This window comes from Dipodomys spectabilis, unplaced genomic scaffold (genome assembly GCF_019054845.1).
Source record: "Dipodomys spectabilis isolate Male_0828 unplaced genomic scaffold, ASM1905484v1 ptg000113l, whole genome shotgun sequence".
Taxonomy (NCBI): domain Eukaryota; kingdom Metazoa; phylum Chordata; class Mammalia; order Rodentia; family Heteromyidae; genus Dipodomys; species Dipodomys spectabilis.
In genome coordinates, this window is record NW_024870790.1 from 2,055,385 (window position 1) to 2,072,604 (window position 17,220).

General features: G+C 37.8%; 2 protein-coding genes across 2 annotated transcripts in view; one reads left to right on the forward strand and one right to left on the reverse strand.

The window, feature by feature from the left end:
• The window catches only part of Il1rapl2 (interleukin 1 receptor accessory protein like 2), a 1,053,788-nt gene that overhangs the window by 532,831 nt on the left and 503,737 nt on the right, over positions 1–17,220 (forward strand). Inside the window, exon 3 of the mRNA XM_042688187.1 lies at positions 12,934–13,120. Coding sequence (XP_042544121.1) covers positions 12,934–13,120 — 187 coding nt within the window. The remainder of the gene's footprint in view (positions 1–12,933; positions 13,121–17,220) is intronic.
• Tex13a (testis expressed 13A) lies at positions 30–1,309 on the reverse strand. The gene is made up of 2 exons (XM_042688159.1): positions 851–1,309; positions 30–731 (listed from the first exon to the last, which is right to left on the reverse strand). The coding sequence occupies exons 1-2, from the start codon at positions 1,307–1,309 to the stop codon at positions 30–32; spliced, it is 1,161 nt and encodes a 386-aa protein (XP_042544093.1).

A 17,220-nucleotide genomic window follows, 5' to 3' on the forward strand; every position in this document is an offset into this window, starting at 1 on the left:
TACTCTATTTCAGGTATATGTTGCATACACTAAGGGCTTTGCAGCCAGATTCCCCTCCCACAGCGGAAGCAATTTTCTCTCCTTGAAAAATTCACTGCTTTACACCATGGACAATCCCAGTCCCCAGGACGTCGAAAGATAGGAAGTTTTCTCTCTTGCTGAGTATCTGAGTCCTTCCTGTCCTGAAGTTCATCAAAGTCTGCTCCAGTGATTCCCATATCAGAAATTAGACTAATATCAGGATTCATGAAGTAAGAAGGCACTGGAGTTAAAGGTGCAATGCCCATGACTGGTGGTGTTGATGGGGAGACTTGGAAGGGGCTTTCATAGGAGTATGTGAATGATGCAGGGAGTTGTACAGTAAGGGGCTCAGGGGAGGCTGTGCGCCTTGGATTCGGGGTTCCTGAGTGAGAAAAGTTAGCCTTCTCAGGAGCTCTTATATTCCCCTCCCTTTGTCCACCAAAAGGGTAATTTTTCCACTCCATAGCCCCCAGAAGCTTCATGAGGGTTCCTTCTCCTTCCTGAGGGACCTCGGATATTGCTGAATCCATCTCCTCTTTACTTCCTCCAACATCTGTGGTAGAAATTTCCATATCTGCCACATCTTCCTTCTCGCTTACTCCTTGCATCTCAGTTCCTGCCCCTCCAGCAGTGGTAGCGGCACTGGCAGTAGCCATGATCACATTAGTGGCTAGGCCGGGTCCCTCTGCTATTGGGAGTGCCTTCAGTTCCTGGGGGGAAAGTAGGTATGTCTAGAAGTTCTGCATGTGCCTTAGGGATGAGAAAGGGGAAGGGGATTTGAGTGGGACAGGAACAGGAAAATGGGGTGTGTGTGTGTGTGTGATCTTACTGCTTGGAGGAGCTTCCGCTTGAGCATGTCACGTTCTTTCTGCACATCTGCCAGTTTGGTCCGGATCACCCGCAGCTGGAATGCGGCCTCCCTGCGCTCTGTCTCCTGTTGCTCAGAGAGCTGCTTCAGGTCTGAGGCCAAGGCGTTGGCTGCCGACTTGTGCAGTCTAGCAAACTCATGAAGCCACTGCACTCGGTGCTCCTGTAAATAACTCTGCCTGCGAGCGAAGCGCACGCCCAAGGCCAGGCTGCTCCAGGCACAGGCTTCCTGGACCTCTCTGGGCACCGTGCGATCCTCTAAGATGGCCCCGAATTTGTCCTCTATCTCTTCCCAAGACAAAGATAGGTTTTCATGATAGAACTCGGGCCCTTTAGGGTGCCTTGCCATCTGCTCGTTGATAAAAGCCAAGACGTTGTCATGGTGAAACCCATTAGTGGGGTCATCGGGTATCATGGCCATTACGGTGGAGGAAGTTAGTGGCTTTGGCTCTGGCCCTGAGAGAACCCGGATTGAACAGTTATCCCCTGTCCCCTTGGCTTCAATCTCCTTCCATATGTTTGGCCCTGTTCTTGCCTTCCTCATTCCTCTTGACCACATTCCCCAGGCTTGTCCCACCCTAGAAACACCTTCTCCCGATCTACCTATGCCTCTTCCTCTTCCCACCATAGACATTCCTCTTCCCTCTCCAGATACATCTTTTCCCATCATGGACAAGCCTCCTATCCCTCCAGACGTGCTTCCTCTCCCTCTAGGCATACCCCTTCCCCATCTAGATTCATTTCCTCCTCTACACATGCCTCTTCCCACCCTAGTTACATCTCTTCCCACCCTAGAAATGCTTCCTCCAACCCTAAATATATCTCCTCCTACCCGACAAATTTACTCCCACCCTAGATTCTCCTTTTCCCACCCTACACAAAGCGTCCTCCCACCCTAGAGATTCCCTTTCTTCAGGCCACGCCTCCCACCAGCCCTCACCTCAAGGGTGAGGGACTAAAGTTAGTACAGGCCTGCCAAAGCTGCCTATTCCACCTCAAGAGAGAGGGCCTGCTCTCTCTTGAGGGATATGGGGGAAAGGGAAGAAGTACCCACGGATCTGGGGCTTTATACCCTAGGATTGTTCCAAACTTCCATACTTTGGGGGGGAGGCCTGTGGTGCTCCAGAGGAACATCAGTCCCCCTCCTAGGAAGTAAGTGAACTTTCTTCTAAGTTGAAAATTCTTGAATGTAAGAGGAAATGGGACTTACCAACAGACACCAAGAAGAGAGAAAATGAAGTTCTTTTAAGCTATTCTCAAAAGTCCCACTCCCCACTACAATGGTTTATTCCATGACAATATGAATCCTCTCCTAGAGACAGAATGTTACAGAACAGAGACACTTAGACATCCTTTTAGGGGCTCCCTCCCTGTCTCTAGAAAAATTCTATAACTCTTATTCAAATCTCCTGAATTTCAGGACAAGGGCCAGACAGTAGGTATTTGAGCTATGTGGACAGCCATTTCTGTCCCAATAACTCGTACAAAAGTAGCTGAAAAAAAGTAACTGAAACCTGAAAAAATGAATATGACTGAATTTTAGTAAAATGTATGTACAAAGCATGTTTTGGTCTATATTTTGCCAATTCATCTTTTGTAATCCTTTTTCATATATATCTTTAAAGATACCCAAAATGAAAATGTTCATAATATAACTCATCTATGTTCCCTGTTTTTTTATTTTGGAATTAACATGTTTGTCAAGTGAGAGGGTATTTTTGTGGTATTTCTATAAATTCTCACCGTGTTCTTTGATCAAATTTCCCCCCTGCACTGTATTTCCATTCTTCTTCACTGCTCTCTCCAAACTACTTTGCTTTTAAAACAAAAGCCTAAGGCAAATTAAACAATTAATTTGAACAAAGAATGATTAATGAGTTTCACAGTACAACCAGAAGTTCAGAGAGCTCTGAAGCAGGAGTCATTGAGATTTATAGGCCAAGCATTAAAGTAGAGAAGTCTACCTTATTGGCTACAGCTAGTATTTGCCTTATTGTATGATGAGGCATTTAACTTACTTGGACATTTTCTGATTATTTGGCTGCCTGTGAATGGGCTTCTGATTGTGATTGATAGAAATTCAGTTGTTTATAAAGTTTCTAGGTTTTGGTTTCTTCATGTATTATATTGGATGTAGTTTATTAAGTAGAATTCAAGGTATAGACAGACTTAGGCCAGTGATCTCCTAAAAATTCCTCAAAATGGAAGTGGCAGTGTGGCTCATAGTGGTAGAGCACTAGCCTTGAGCACAAAAGGTCAGGGACAGAGCCCAGGCCCCCAGTTCAAGCCCCATGACTGAAAAAGAGTCCTCAAGAGGTAAGTCCCAACATTTTTGTATTGCACAATATAAACATCTTCAAAGCAAGACTAGTAACACCACATCTTTTTGCTACTACTTTATAAACTTCTAGGACTTGCATTCACATTTAAGGAATATCTATGTTGCTTTCTAAATAACCTTCTGGAGTATTCAGGAAGAGCTTCCTGGTCTTACCAATGATCATGTGACTCTAAAACTTAAAAATATTCATTAGCTTCTTGGGATACTACTTGTACTGACATTAAAATTTCACTCTTTCTAATTTAACTCTCCCCATTCATTTCTTTCCTATCATTTATGAGTTCAAAGGACCAAGATCTTCAAAACCACTCTCATTATGGGATTGAAATTATTGTATACTAGAAAAATGAGGGCACTCTTTCTTTATTATTTGAATATTATGTTCTAGTCTATGAACTACATTGAAAGGGAATGGTTTGTGTCAGAAAAAAATAACAAGCAGGGCATTAAAATTATACCCTAGAAGGTATGGAGAAAATAATAGTGCCATTGAGTAGGTAGAATCAATAGAGATGTCAGAGATGAGAATGAGGAAATGCCCAAGATAATTCCCAGGTTTATGGTGTAGGAAGAGCAGATAAACTTGCATGGATAACAGAGATGTTGTTTGGGAGCAAATTCACCTTTAGACCTATTAATATTGATATTCCCATTGGGTATCCTGATGGAGATAATTCATAGGCATTTTAATATATTAATCTAAAAATTAAGAGGTATCAGAATTGGAGACATTGTATGGGGTAGTGGAAGTTGAATTCATAACTATGTTTGAAATGACCCACAGAAAGAATGTAGAGGGCTGGGAAGATGGCTCAGTGGTAGAGCGCTTGCCTTGCATGCTCGAGGCCCTGGGCTCAATTCCTCAGCAACACATAAGCAAAAAGAAAAAAGCCGGAAGTGGCGCTGTGGCTCAAGTGGTAGTGCGCTAGCCTTGAGCTGAAGAGCTGAGGGACAGCGCCCAGGCCCCACGACCGGACCCCCCCCCCCCAAAAAAAAGAAAGAATGTAGAGCAAGAAGTGAACAGGGCAAAGAGGATAGAGCTTGGGCTTGCCCCTATGGTCTTTGGTAGTTTTGAAGTTTTCCCTATTATCATTTAGGTCCTTACTGTCCAACTTCACAACATCTTTCATTTTGTTTCTTATTTCTTTGAAAGTATTTTAAACACAAACTTCAAAATGTGATTGGCTCTCCATATGTAACCAGTTTTCCACTTCTGCTAATAAATGCACCTAGAAAATTAAAAGTAAACGTCATACTTTATCGACACATGAAGTGAGAGGAAGAAACACAAAGCAGAAGACACTAAGGAAGCTCCATCACTGCACAAGAAATACATGATAAGAACTTGAACTATAGCTAAACCTAGACAAGATGTTGGAGGAGGCTGGATATTTTTTTTAATTCAGTTAAATTTAACTGATTCTTAAAAATATGAAAGTATATGTATCAATAGATCAATGTGATGTTTGGGTAAATGTACACCTGTGTATTAATCATTTAAGCATATCTATTCCCTCAAATATTGATTCTCTTGCTGTACTGAAAACACTGAGTTCCCCACACATGTGAGTCAGGTACTCCCCTCGAGCCAACCTTTATCCCAGTTTTTATTTCTTTATGATGAAAACTTTCAAAATTCTTCATGCTTTCTGAAATGTAAAATACAGTACAGCTCTCTATAATTACCCTACTGTACAATTTCACAGCACAACCACCTGGACTTACCTAACTGTGTCTTAGTACCCACTGACAACCTTTCTGCATTCCTTGCAGGACAGTTTTGAAACAGAATTACTATGACTTGTTGAACAACTTTACACTGGTAATAAGAATGAGTAGGTAGAATGTTTTTAAAGCACCTGAGAAGCTAGTTAGTGGTACTTCTGATGCTTCTAACCATGACAGATATTATAGGAGGAAAATGACACTATAGGAGAAAGAAGAACAGTTCAATTTCAGACTCACATGTGACTTCATAAAAGTTATGCTTACTCTTAGATGACTGTACCGAGCTAGAACTTAAGGAAAAGGGCACAACTAGAGTTGTGTATCATACATTTGTTTGCTTTCAGTGCTTAGTTGTAGCTGGGATCTAGTGTTTGAATGAAATTGCTGGAGACAAAGATTAGAAGGAGAAGAAAATGAATTGAATAGAATAAAAAAGTTTACTGAGGCTGGGTGCTAGTGACTTACACCTATAATCATAGCTACTCAGGAAGCTGAGATCAGAGGATTGCGATTTGAAGCAAGCCTGGGCAGGGAAGTTCATGAGACTATTATCTCCAATAAACTACTCAGAAAAATCTAAAAATGGTACTGTGGCTGAAGTGGTAGAGTGCTAGCCTTAAACAAAAGAAGCTCAGAGACAGTGCTCAGGTTGAGAGTTCAAGCCCTATAACCAGAAAAAAAAATCTGCTGAGACCTTGGAAAAGTGGCCAACAAAGATTAATGCTAACAGAGGTAGATAGGCCAATGAAGAATAAATGATCAGAGTAGAAAATCAGAGCCTCTGACAACAGAAGCCATGTTCTCAAGCAGTAAACTGCCCAAGTAGTATGGTTCCATTTAAGTCATGAGTTAACCTTTTTCTCTATATTGGGAGCAATAAGATTCTGAACTAGAGATTAGTGATATCAGACCCAAATCTGAATGCTCACATTAACAAGTGATAACTAATGATTTTCCATTAACACCTCCCCCCAAATCATTATTTGCTAATGTTTGGGCATAATAAAAATGCACAGACTTAAAACCTTTTATATTGACATTTTTAGACTAGATGCATCATTTGAAAAATATGACATTTTTATTTTAAGAGCACTAACCTAGTAAAACAACAATAAAACCCCTCTGAATTCTTTAGAACACCACAAAACTGAAACTAAAGCCATTTACTTACAGATTAAAAATATTTTCCAAAGATCTTCTGTTCCCCCAAGATTTTATTACAGAATAACATACTATAGCATAGGATGTTATAAAAACTACTTTTGAGTGTACATAAGTAGCATAGTACATGGAAAGTATCCAATACATATCATTTGAATGATTCTATAAGGATTTTTTTCTTCATAGGATAACATTGTCAATAAATTGGCCAATCTGTGTCTTTTTGGCCTTTTATTGTATTGTATTTGTTAGTTTTCAATGCACATTTGAAATAGTCCTTTTAAACCAGGCTAGAGATTTTGATTGTGTGTGTTCCTGCCTTGGGGCTTGAACACAGGGTCTGGGACTGGTTTCTGAGCCTTTTCCTCAAGGCTAGTGATTCTCTATCATTTGAGTCACAGGTCTACTCTGGCGTTTGCTGGTGGTTAATTTGAGATACAAGTATCATGGAATTCTCTGCCCAGATTGGCTCTGAACCATGATACTCAGATCTCAGTCTCCTGAGTAGCTAAGATCACAGGCATGAGCCACAGGTGCCCAGCAGAGATTTTTTTAAATAGAACTCTTATTCTAATGATTTTTGAGAAAAGGAAACCATGAAAAGAGTTGAGATGCTTTTGTTTATTATTTGTTTCTCTTTCCTCAAATTGCTACAACATCAGTTGATACTTTTTATGTTTTCATCAGGATTAGCCATCTAATAATTGTAGATTGACAGTTATGCATAGCATTCAATTCATATTTTTTAAATGCACAAAAATGGAAAAATGGGGCTGGGAAGGTGGCTCAGTGGTAGAGTGCTTGCCTGCATGCATGAGGCCCTGGGTTCCATTCCTCAGCACCACATAAGCAGAAAAAGCCGGAAGCAGTGCTGTGGCTCAAGTGTTAGAGCACTAGCCTTGAGCTGAAGAGCTGAGGGACAGTGCCCAGGCCCAGAGTTCAGGCCCACAACTGACCAAAAAATGCACAAAAAGTAAAGTTAATTTAGTTTGCTGATCATTTGCTGCTTCTAAGATTTGCAAGGAAAGTATTTTGTAATGAGTATAAGATTATGGAATGATTCATTTAGAAAAATTTCAACTATATCCTAAAACATTTTAAATAGAGCTTCTGCTTTTAGATATGAAAAAACCCGCCATATTTATTTTAGGTTATTTTCATTTGATTAGTAAAATAACAATATAAAACCAAACTCTCAAATAAAACATTAGATTTATAGCATAAGCATATTTTATAAGCAGGAATTAGAAATGACATTTAGATTTTTCATGTATGTTTTAAATCTTGAGTCTCATCCCTACCCAAAGTACACTAAAGTGATTAAATTGCAACCTAAAGTAGCTAACAGTTAACTTTGGCTTATTCATACATTTGCAATTTATTTTGTTATGCACATTAACAACATAATTATTTGAATGGTACCTTTAAACATCTGCTTTTCTATCAGCTTGCCCAAGTTGGCATGCATAATTATAAGTTATTTTTGCTGATAAGCACTGTTAGCATCATCTGCTTCCAGAGACTAACAGCCAAGAAACTTTGGTTTTAAACCACTGACCAGCAATACAAGCTTAACTGAGTTATTTGTCCTCTCTGTTTGGATTCTAATCCAGCTAGATTATACCCTGTCAATTTTCCAGAGTATTAATAAAATTACATTTGATAAGATACAGAAATACAATTATCTTTCTGTATTTATGGGTTCTATATCCGTGGATTCATCTAAATGTGGGTCATAAGTACCTGGAAATAAAATACTTTCATCCGCACTAACCAAAGATGAAACTTTTTTCTTGTCACTATTCCCTAGATAATACGGCATAGCTATTTATATAACATTTACATTGTATTAAGGATTACAACTCATATAGTGATAACTTCAAGCATATGAGAGGGTGTACATAGACTATATGCAAATGCAATGCTATTTTATATAGAAGAGTTAAGCATCTGAAGATTTTTTTATATTATCGGATGAAGTGGGGATCTTGGAATGTATCGCTTGGGGATACTAGGAACAATTCTGTTTGGAAAGATTGCAAGCATAAATAATTGTAAATTGTTGTTAGAATATCACTGTGGAAGCCATTTGTTTACATTAAGTCTGAATGTGTTCCTCATCTTCCTTAGGATGTGAACAGGGAAAAGCAAAAAATATAATCCTCATTCTCACAGTCAGTTTGCCTCTTCAACCTTGCTAGCTCTAATTGTACCTAATGAAAGAAAGGTAACATTTTTTGGCCTTCGTTGCAAGAAGCATTTTAAATAGAACTAGCCTGGAGCATTTTTCAAAATAAAATCTAAATAATGCAAGATTGTTAGCAGGACTGGTGCCAGAGCTGGATTACAGGACTAATAAAAATCAACCTGAATCTCCAGATGTCAAGCAGCCTTGATCATACCTTTGCTAGGTCAGCCATAGTGACAGCAGTACTCAAAGTAGGTTTCATCTTTGAGTTCCAAAGACCTTGGTTATCATGAACAACTTCATATTAGGGCTTGTCAGCCTCTATCTACATACAAGGGAGCAGAGCAACAGTACATACATATAGGGTTCTGGCCTAAGATTGGTTAGGGAGGACTGAAGCATTTCCTTCTGCAAGTCATTAGCTACCCTCAGGGTGTTTCCTTCCCTTATTTTCATCCCGTGTGAAGTATGAGGGCTGCTGGCATAGCCTATGTCATTCGTCTTTTGGAGGGGCTGGGGAAAAGTATAGGGTATGTCTGTTTCATTTCTGAAAATTTGCCTGGAGTTCTAGGATTAACCATAGAAAGTGTTGGTGTAAGAGGTGCCCAGAAGCTTAGTGGAACTTTACTACCATTTGACCTCCAAAGATCTGACAATTGCCTAGTATTTTATACTCCCTGGAAGTTCTTTCCTGCATTGTTTGTGTACTTTTGGGTTCTTTCAGACTTGCATGGCTCTCTAGAAGTAGACCTCTTGTCCAAATGACCTCAGACCCTTTCCTGTTAATTAGAGTCCTGGCACAGCAGTTATCTCATCTTATTTGCTGTTGCGCATTGTTTTTAAATACGTCAGTGATTGTTCACGGTTTTTATATTACATATAAATTATGATTATTACTTATTAACAACATACTTCCCTTCCTGGCTTGGCTTTGAATAACAATCCTCAGATCACAGCATCCTGAATAGCTAGGATTACAAGCTTGAGCCACTGGCTCCTGGCTATGAAGAAAAGGCAGGGTTGCACCATATGAAATTGATGCCATGAAAAGCAGATACATGCTTTTTGAACATATACTTTTTAATGCCCCTCAATGAATCAGTCACTAACCATCTATTCATTTAGATCCCAGGGACAGAGTAATGAACAAGAGCAATAAACAATTTTACATCTTTTACACTTAGTAAATAAGAAGATAAGGGAGACTAGAAAGAGTAAGGCCTATAGTCTGAATAGACTTAGTTTGAAGAACAAAGAAAATACCATTGTGGTTGTGCTTTGAGTGGAGAAAGATGTTATGATAAGCCAAATCATGTATATAGCCTTGTAGGGAATAAGGTCAACTTGGAGACATTGAGCATGGAAGTGTTGTAACCATAATTAAGAAATAAATTCTTGGAGGGTAAAAACAAGGGAGGGGGTAACACTGTTCAAAAAGAAATGTACTCCTTACTCACTTATGTAACTGTAACTTCTCTATACATCACCTTTACAATAAAATTAAATTAAAAATGTTCTCTTCTTTCCCGAGACTTAAAATGGTAGATAATAGGGTTTGAACTCTAGGACTTATGCCACCTAGACATGCTCTACCACTTGAGCCATGTGACCAGCACTTTTTGCCTTAGTTATATTTTAGATAAAGTCTCATATTCTTCCTTGCGCTGACCTAGATAAACAATTCTCCTATTCATACCACCTATGTAGCTTGGGTAACAGAAATGTGTCCCTATACCTAGCTTATTGTTTACTTGGGGATGTTGCTAACATTTTGACCAAGATGGCTTCAAAATATGATCCTCCTGATTCTCTCTCTACCTTCTGAGTATTTGGGATTATATACACCTAGTCGCCTGAGACATTATTTTTTTATAGAGCTTTTAGTTTCATGACATTTAAAGAAGTTGTCCAGCATATCACTAGGGTAAACATTTTCTTCTGTTTGATCCCCATTGGGCATAGCTTATGCCATTTTGTCCCATTGTAGAAAGAGAAGAAAGCAATCTCTTATGATCTACATAGTCTAATGGAGTTGCTTCTGACATCAGAATTGGTATGTTTTAATACCATTTTTCTTAGAGGACACAAGCCAAACAGCGTCAGGGGTGCTTTTTAATAATTAACTTCACTGGAAACTTAATAGGAGTCATTTTGATTATCTTAGCTTGTAAAATTAATGCACACAGCAATTGGCACTTGTATTTTGTGTAATGTCAGGAAATTTCAATGAGTATTAAATATTATGTATAGCACCAATCACATGGGGCCATCTTAATATTAATGGTTGCCATGCTACTTTCATCTGTTTTAAGATTGTTATCACTTGATGGTAGGTGTACTTGATTTTGTATCGCTATTCTTGGCACTTTCTGTTTTTGGCAGCAGGTATCTTTTAATATTAATACAGATATAGTCTCAGCAAAATTTATGGTTGACCTTCTTAGTATTATCTTTTCCCTGTATATATTAATTTTCTTTCATGTGGTTGACATCTTTTGGCACAAGTAAAGTCATAGAGTATTCATAAAGTAAGGCAGAATGCTTTATTTTTAGTTAATCAAACTAATTAAAACTTTTAAAGATTGAACTCATGTTACTGAGAAGGCAGATACATGATACCTGTAACTAAGATATAAGAAGGAAGAATTTTTGTCCTATAAATGATTTCAAATAATAAGTTTCCCAATTAAAACCCAGTTTAAAAATGGCCTGATGATAAAATATAACCTTAAAATTCCCTTATGGAGATTATTTTGATGGCTAAAATTATTTCTGACTGGCCATAATAGGATTTGTTAGTAGTGAGTGCCTGCTTGAAATTCAGTCGCTAGCATATCTTAGTAAACATCTTTTTTCATGTTTGGTCATTTTAATGAGGTCATATTTGATTAAGATTAAGATTGCAGAATTTACTATAAAATATTTTAAATGTATTATATGCCACTGTCATCTATGTAGCAATTTTTGCCTTCCCTTGAAGTAATCCACAGATTATAAAAGTAGTTTCAAATTTTTTTCGATACTGAAATATCATGTATTGCTAATTTGTCCAGATTTTTCTTTTTTCTTTAACATTTTTATATTAATTTTTAATTTTTTTGTAGTTGATATACAAAGGGATTAAAGTTCCATGAATCAGGTACAATCTGTACAATTGTTTTTGAACTATTCTCCCTTTCCATTGCTCTCTCTAAATTTCTCCCTTCCATAACCATCCGTATGATATCCAGTTCATTTCTCCACAGTGTCTGGTGAGTATCACTGTTGAATTTGTTCATCCTTGTTCCACCCTTTATGTGCCCTCCCTTACTCTCCCAAATACAAAGTAACAAGCAATACAAAAGAAAAAGAGAACAAAAACATCAAAAATGTCAACAAAAGAGTGTCTCTCTTCTGCGTAGAATATTATTTTATATGATCATCTGCCCATAGATATTGAACTTTTGTCCACTACTCATATGCTTAACCTTCTTTGGCCTCTGCATGTTAATGATTAGGGTCCTATATAATTTATCAAAGCCATTATCAGGAAAACTAACAATAACAAATAATGATAGGGATGTGGCCAAAAGGGAACTCTTACACTGTTGGTGGGACTGTAAACTTGTTCAGCCACTCTGGAAAGTAGTATGGAGGTTCCTCAAAAGACTCCACATAGAGTTCCTCTATGACGCAGCAATACCACTCTTGGGCATTTATCTAATGGACCACAAACCAGTCCAAATTAAAGCCACCAGTGCAACCATTTTACTGCAGCATTGTTTACCATAGCCAAGACATGGAATCCCACCTAGATGTCCCTCGGTGGATGAATGGATCAAGAAATGGTGTGTGTGTGTGTGTGTGTGTGTGTGTATGTGTGTGTGTGTGTGTGTGTGTGTGTAAAATGGAATTCTATTCATCCATCAGAAAGAATGGTATTGTATCATTTGTAAAGTAATGGAAAAACTTGGAAAATAGTATATTAGGCGAAGTTAGCCAGAACTAAAGAAACATAGGCTACATTGTTTCCCTTATTTATGGTAAATAGAATGTAAACACACTAATGACCAAGACACATAAATAAAAATTAGTAAGCATCTTAAAAACTTATGGAATACTAAAGTGAACCCCTTTTGTATAGGCAATATCACTAATAAAAACAAACCTATATAAACTAACAAGTATAATCTCTGTTAATCTTGTTTTCTGCATGTATCTTATGAAAGGAAATCTAGGCTTCAACATCATTTATAAAATCCACAACTTCTGGAATAATTGTTAAAGAACTATGGATAGCAGAGATGACTACAGTCCCAATTATAAGATTTTTTTTCACAGATTTTTCTTTCAAATTTTCAATATAGCAATATTTGTTACTGGGAAAGAAGTCTGTGTTACAGTCCATTAGATGAGTACATCTCTTCTGTTTAGCTCTGAAGCTACCTCACAGCCATTGGTGCCCATATTACTATTTTGTTTAATATCATTTTGTTGGTTAAAGTAGAAAATTGCTATGTGTTGTTTATAGGTTGTTTCCGGTTTTTAGACAAAGTACTATATAGAAAAGTCAATAATCTTGAAATATATAGAACACTAAGTTGTAAACACCCAATAAAGCCATTTTCTTATTTCTCTATTCCCACAGAAACTCAACTTATTGCATGAAGGTGTCAATGTCCTTGACTGTTGCAGAAAATGAATCAGGCCTGTGCTACAACAGCAGGATCCGCTATTTAGAAAAATCCGAAGTCACTAAAAGAAAGGAGATCTCCTGCCCAGACATGGATGACTTCAAAAAGTCTGATCAGGAGCCCGATGTTGTGTGGTACAAGGTAACTCAGGATGGTGTCCAATGAATTTTTGCATCAGTCAATAGCAGGTTTTGGGATAGAGAAAGGGAATGATTTCCCTAACTGTTTTTTGGTTTTAAGTATTTTACTGAGAATCAACAGATGCAAATGAAACCATTTAGAAATATGATCTGGATTTACCATTGATTTTCATGTATTTCTTTCAGTAGATGTCCAAGCAATTTCATCACTCTCCAGTTGCTAAAATTAAGTCTCCTTCCACCCCAACAAATGAGATGAAGGACAAAGATTTAAATAACACATAAAGTAAATAATTTTAGACATGTGGAAACATTATTTACTGTTAGAAGCAGAAGCCTGTCATTACTACTAGTAGCACTAAGAATAAAGTCTGTTACCACCATCTACACTTCAGAGAAGGCAGAGGAGAGAGATTAGGTTGGCACAATATGTGTGAACAGGGTTATATTTAGCTGGAAATATAAACCACATTCAGTGATTCAGTGGAAGATCACTGAATGAAGGGTTTACTTACAGAGAGGTGTACATGGCTGAGGGAACCAACAAAGGAGAAAACTGTTGTTTTACTAAGGGCTGTTATGACAAGAGGAAGGAGCAATGGTACTGGAGCCTGGCAAGACTGGATAGGGCCTTTCAAGAACTATAACCTTAGGGTACATATGAGGGAGTGTAATGGAGAAATACCCTAACTCTGCTTAACTGCTGCCTTCCATTTCCTTGCCAGTCTTTTCCTTTTGACTTGAAACTGAACCAAAACTAAAGAGCCTCTGCAATAGGCAGAGTTGAAACTTTTCAGTTTCAGCCAGGGCGCTAGTGGCTTATGCCTGTAGTTTTAGCAGCTCAGGAGGCTGAGATATGAGGATCAGGATTTGAAGCCAGCCGGGGCAGAAAAGCCCCACTAAGACTCTATCTCGAATGAACCACCAGAAAACTGGAAGTGCACCTGAGGCTCAAAGTGGTAGAGTGCTAGCCTTGACAGGGACAGCGACCAGGCCCTGAGTTCAAGCCACACCACCAAAGCAAAACAAAGCAAAACAGCATCTTTTCAGTTTTCCTGGACCTAGACTATAGCAGACAAAATCAGAAAATGGCTCTTTAGGGGAAGCAGAGAATAAGTATAGAACCGTCCAGTTATGCTTTTGTGGCTGCTATCCTGGAGCCCCATGATTCTATAGCAGGACTGAGCCACATAAGTTGATACACTATGCAGATCTATATAGGAAAGACACAGGTGTCCAAGTCTTTTGTATAGGTGCCCTGTACAGTGTTGGGCCCAAATATATGTAAGGGATGGAGTTGATTGTCTAGAATTCTAAAGACCTTCACTCCCCCCCCCCCCAGGAAAACATTAAGTCCTACTTTCCACAACTGTAAGGTGAGATCACATTTGGAAAGCTTGTTCACCCCTGGGGAAATGCACAATAAATACTAAATGTAAGTTCAGAACGATGCCATCTTCCCATTTTTTTCTGAACAGATAAAATCTTATGACAGAAAGGAAGAATGATGTTTACTATATGTAAACATATACTGTAGGTAATTTAATAGGTCCCATCATGCCATCACGAGCCTCCTTCTTATTATGCTCAGTACTTGTCAAATGCCATTCACTATACTAAGATCGGTCTGTATATTTTTTGCGGATTTGTTTATTTATTTATGCGGACCATATGGTTTTACTCTATGGTCTCTATATTATCTCATTTAAATTACAGTGCAATTTTATATGGTGTGTGCACTTATGGTTATTTAATAGAAGACAAATAGGGGCATAGAAAATTATAATTTGTGTTAAATTACATAGTAACAAGCCTAAGTAATGTTCAATGCAATATGATTCCAGAGTATTCTTTTGGTGTTACTAGAGTTTAAATTTAGGGCTTATTAGTACACTAATAAGCAGGTCCTCTACCAGGAGAGCTAAGATTGCAGTTGTCACTGTGCTCAGTTCAGAGTCCATTTTCTTAATTACTACCCTTTTCTGCAATGAATCCTTTTTGGTCATGGATGCTTCTATAAGATGCAAGAGTAGTGCAGAAGAGCCTTTGAAATGTGATAGTAGGAAGGATTTATTTCAATTTTATAGGTGAGGAAAGGATGTTGACCTTCCCATAAGTTAGAAGGTAAAGGTAAACCTCAGGTTATCACACTCCTTGTATAGTAATTCATTCTGCTATCTCACATTTTCTGTCTGCTAAATTCTGCTTTATCCCTTTTCTTTATATCTCTAAGCATGCCTATCAGCATTGCCTACCAAAGCAATTTACTCTGTGTACAAATGAACCAATAAGTGTAAAACAAAACGTTTCTGCAGCTCTGCTGAAATATTAAATTTTATTTGTATTTATAATTCAATTTGCCTTTATCTGATACATGGAAACATAAATTTGTGCATAGTATGGGAGGTAACATGTAGTGTTTTGATACATGTATACATACTGACATTTAAAAATCAATTTAAATGTACTTGTCTCCTCAAATATTTGGCATTTATAGTAAGAGCAGTCAAAGGCTTCTTTTCTTGTTACTTGACATATATAATGAAGAGTTAATTATAGTTGCTCTACTTTGTAATAATAGCTCATCAGAACTTCTTGTTGACATCAAACTGGAAGTTAATACTTATTACCCTCCAGGTCCCTCCCTCCACTTCCAGCCTCTGATAACTATGTCTGCTCTCAAGTTTTATGTGATTTCCACAAATGAATTGGATCATATAGTAATTATCTTTCTGTGCCTGGCTTATTTCATTTAACATCATATTCTTTAGATCTTTCCAAGTAGTCACAAATGACAAGATTTCATTTTCTAAAGTAGAATAGTGTTCCCACTCTGTTTACATACCACATATTCTTTATTATTTCATCAGCTGATGCATACTTCATTGTTTTATATTTCTTAGCTATTGTGAGCAGTGTTCCATGAAATGAGGACTGTTTTCAACATATTGATTTCTTATAGTCAGTAGTGTGGCTGTTGGATTATTGTTTTATTTTTAACTTTTTCAGAAACTTGACAACTGTTTCTCTAATATCTGTACTAATTGACATCCTCACCAACAGTATATAAAGGATTCATATACTCCACATTCTTATCAGCATTTATCTATGGTATTTTGACAATGGCTATTTTTATTGACAGGAAGTCATATTTCAGTTTCCATTTATATTTCCTGATTATTAGTAATGCTGAATTTTTTCAAATACATCATTGCTATTTGTATGTCATTTTGAAAATGTCTGCTTAAATCTATTCCCTTTTTATTCAGATTATTTGTTTTTTTGATATTGATGAGTTTCTTTATATACAGGCTGAAAACCATTTTTCATATGCCTAGTTTGAAATCTTGTTTGCTTGGTAGAAGTGTATATTATTCTACCTGTCTATGCTTCCTATGGTTTGGTGGCTTTATCCAAAATCTGCCTATTTCAATGTTCCAAAACAATCCCAGTCCTTTTTTGTACAACTTTCAGAGTTTATCATCTTAACTTTAAGTGTTCAACCTATTTGAATTGATGTATATAACTGGAGAGATGGAGTTTAGTTTAATTCTTCCACATGGATATCCAATTTCCCAGAAAAATTCACTGAAAACATTGTTCTTTCTTGAGTACATGTCGTTAGAACCTTTGTTGAAAATCAATTGGCTATACATTAATTAGTGTAATTCTGGGTTCTCTTTTCTTTTCCCTCCCTCCCTCCCTCCCTACCTCCCTCCCTCCCTCCCTCCCTCCCTCCCTTCCATCCTTCTTTTCTTTCTTTCTTTCTTTCCTTTCTTTCTTTCTTTCTTTCCTTCCTTCCTTCCTTCCTACCTTCCTTCCTTCCTTCCTTCCTTCCTTCCTTTCTTTCTCTCTTTCTTTCTCTCCATTCTCTGTCTCTGTCTCTGTGTCTCTGTCTCTGTCTCTGTCTGTCTGTCTGTCTGTCTGTCTGTCTGTCTCTCTCTCTCTCTCTTTCTTCTGGTCATGACACTTGAACTTGGGGTTTGGGTCCTCTCTCTGAGCTCTTTTGCTCAAAGCTACTGCTCTACCACTTTAAGCCACAGCTCCACTTCCTGGACTTCCTTTTCTATTCATTTGGTATAAGGGTCTGCATTTATGCAG

Coding starts and splice junctions, on each gene's coding strand:
- Tex13a (XM_042688159.1), bottom strand. CDS start 1,309: ATGGCCATGATACCCGATGACCCCACTAATGGGTTTCACCATGACAAC. Junction 732..850: donor AGCGGAAGCTCCTCCAAGCA/GTAAGATCACAC, acceptor CTTTCCCCCCAG/GAACTGAAGGCACTCCCAAT.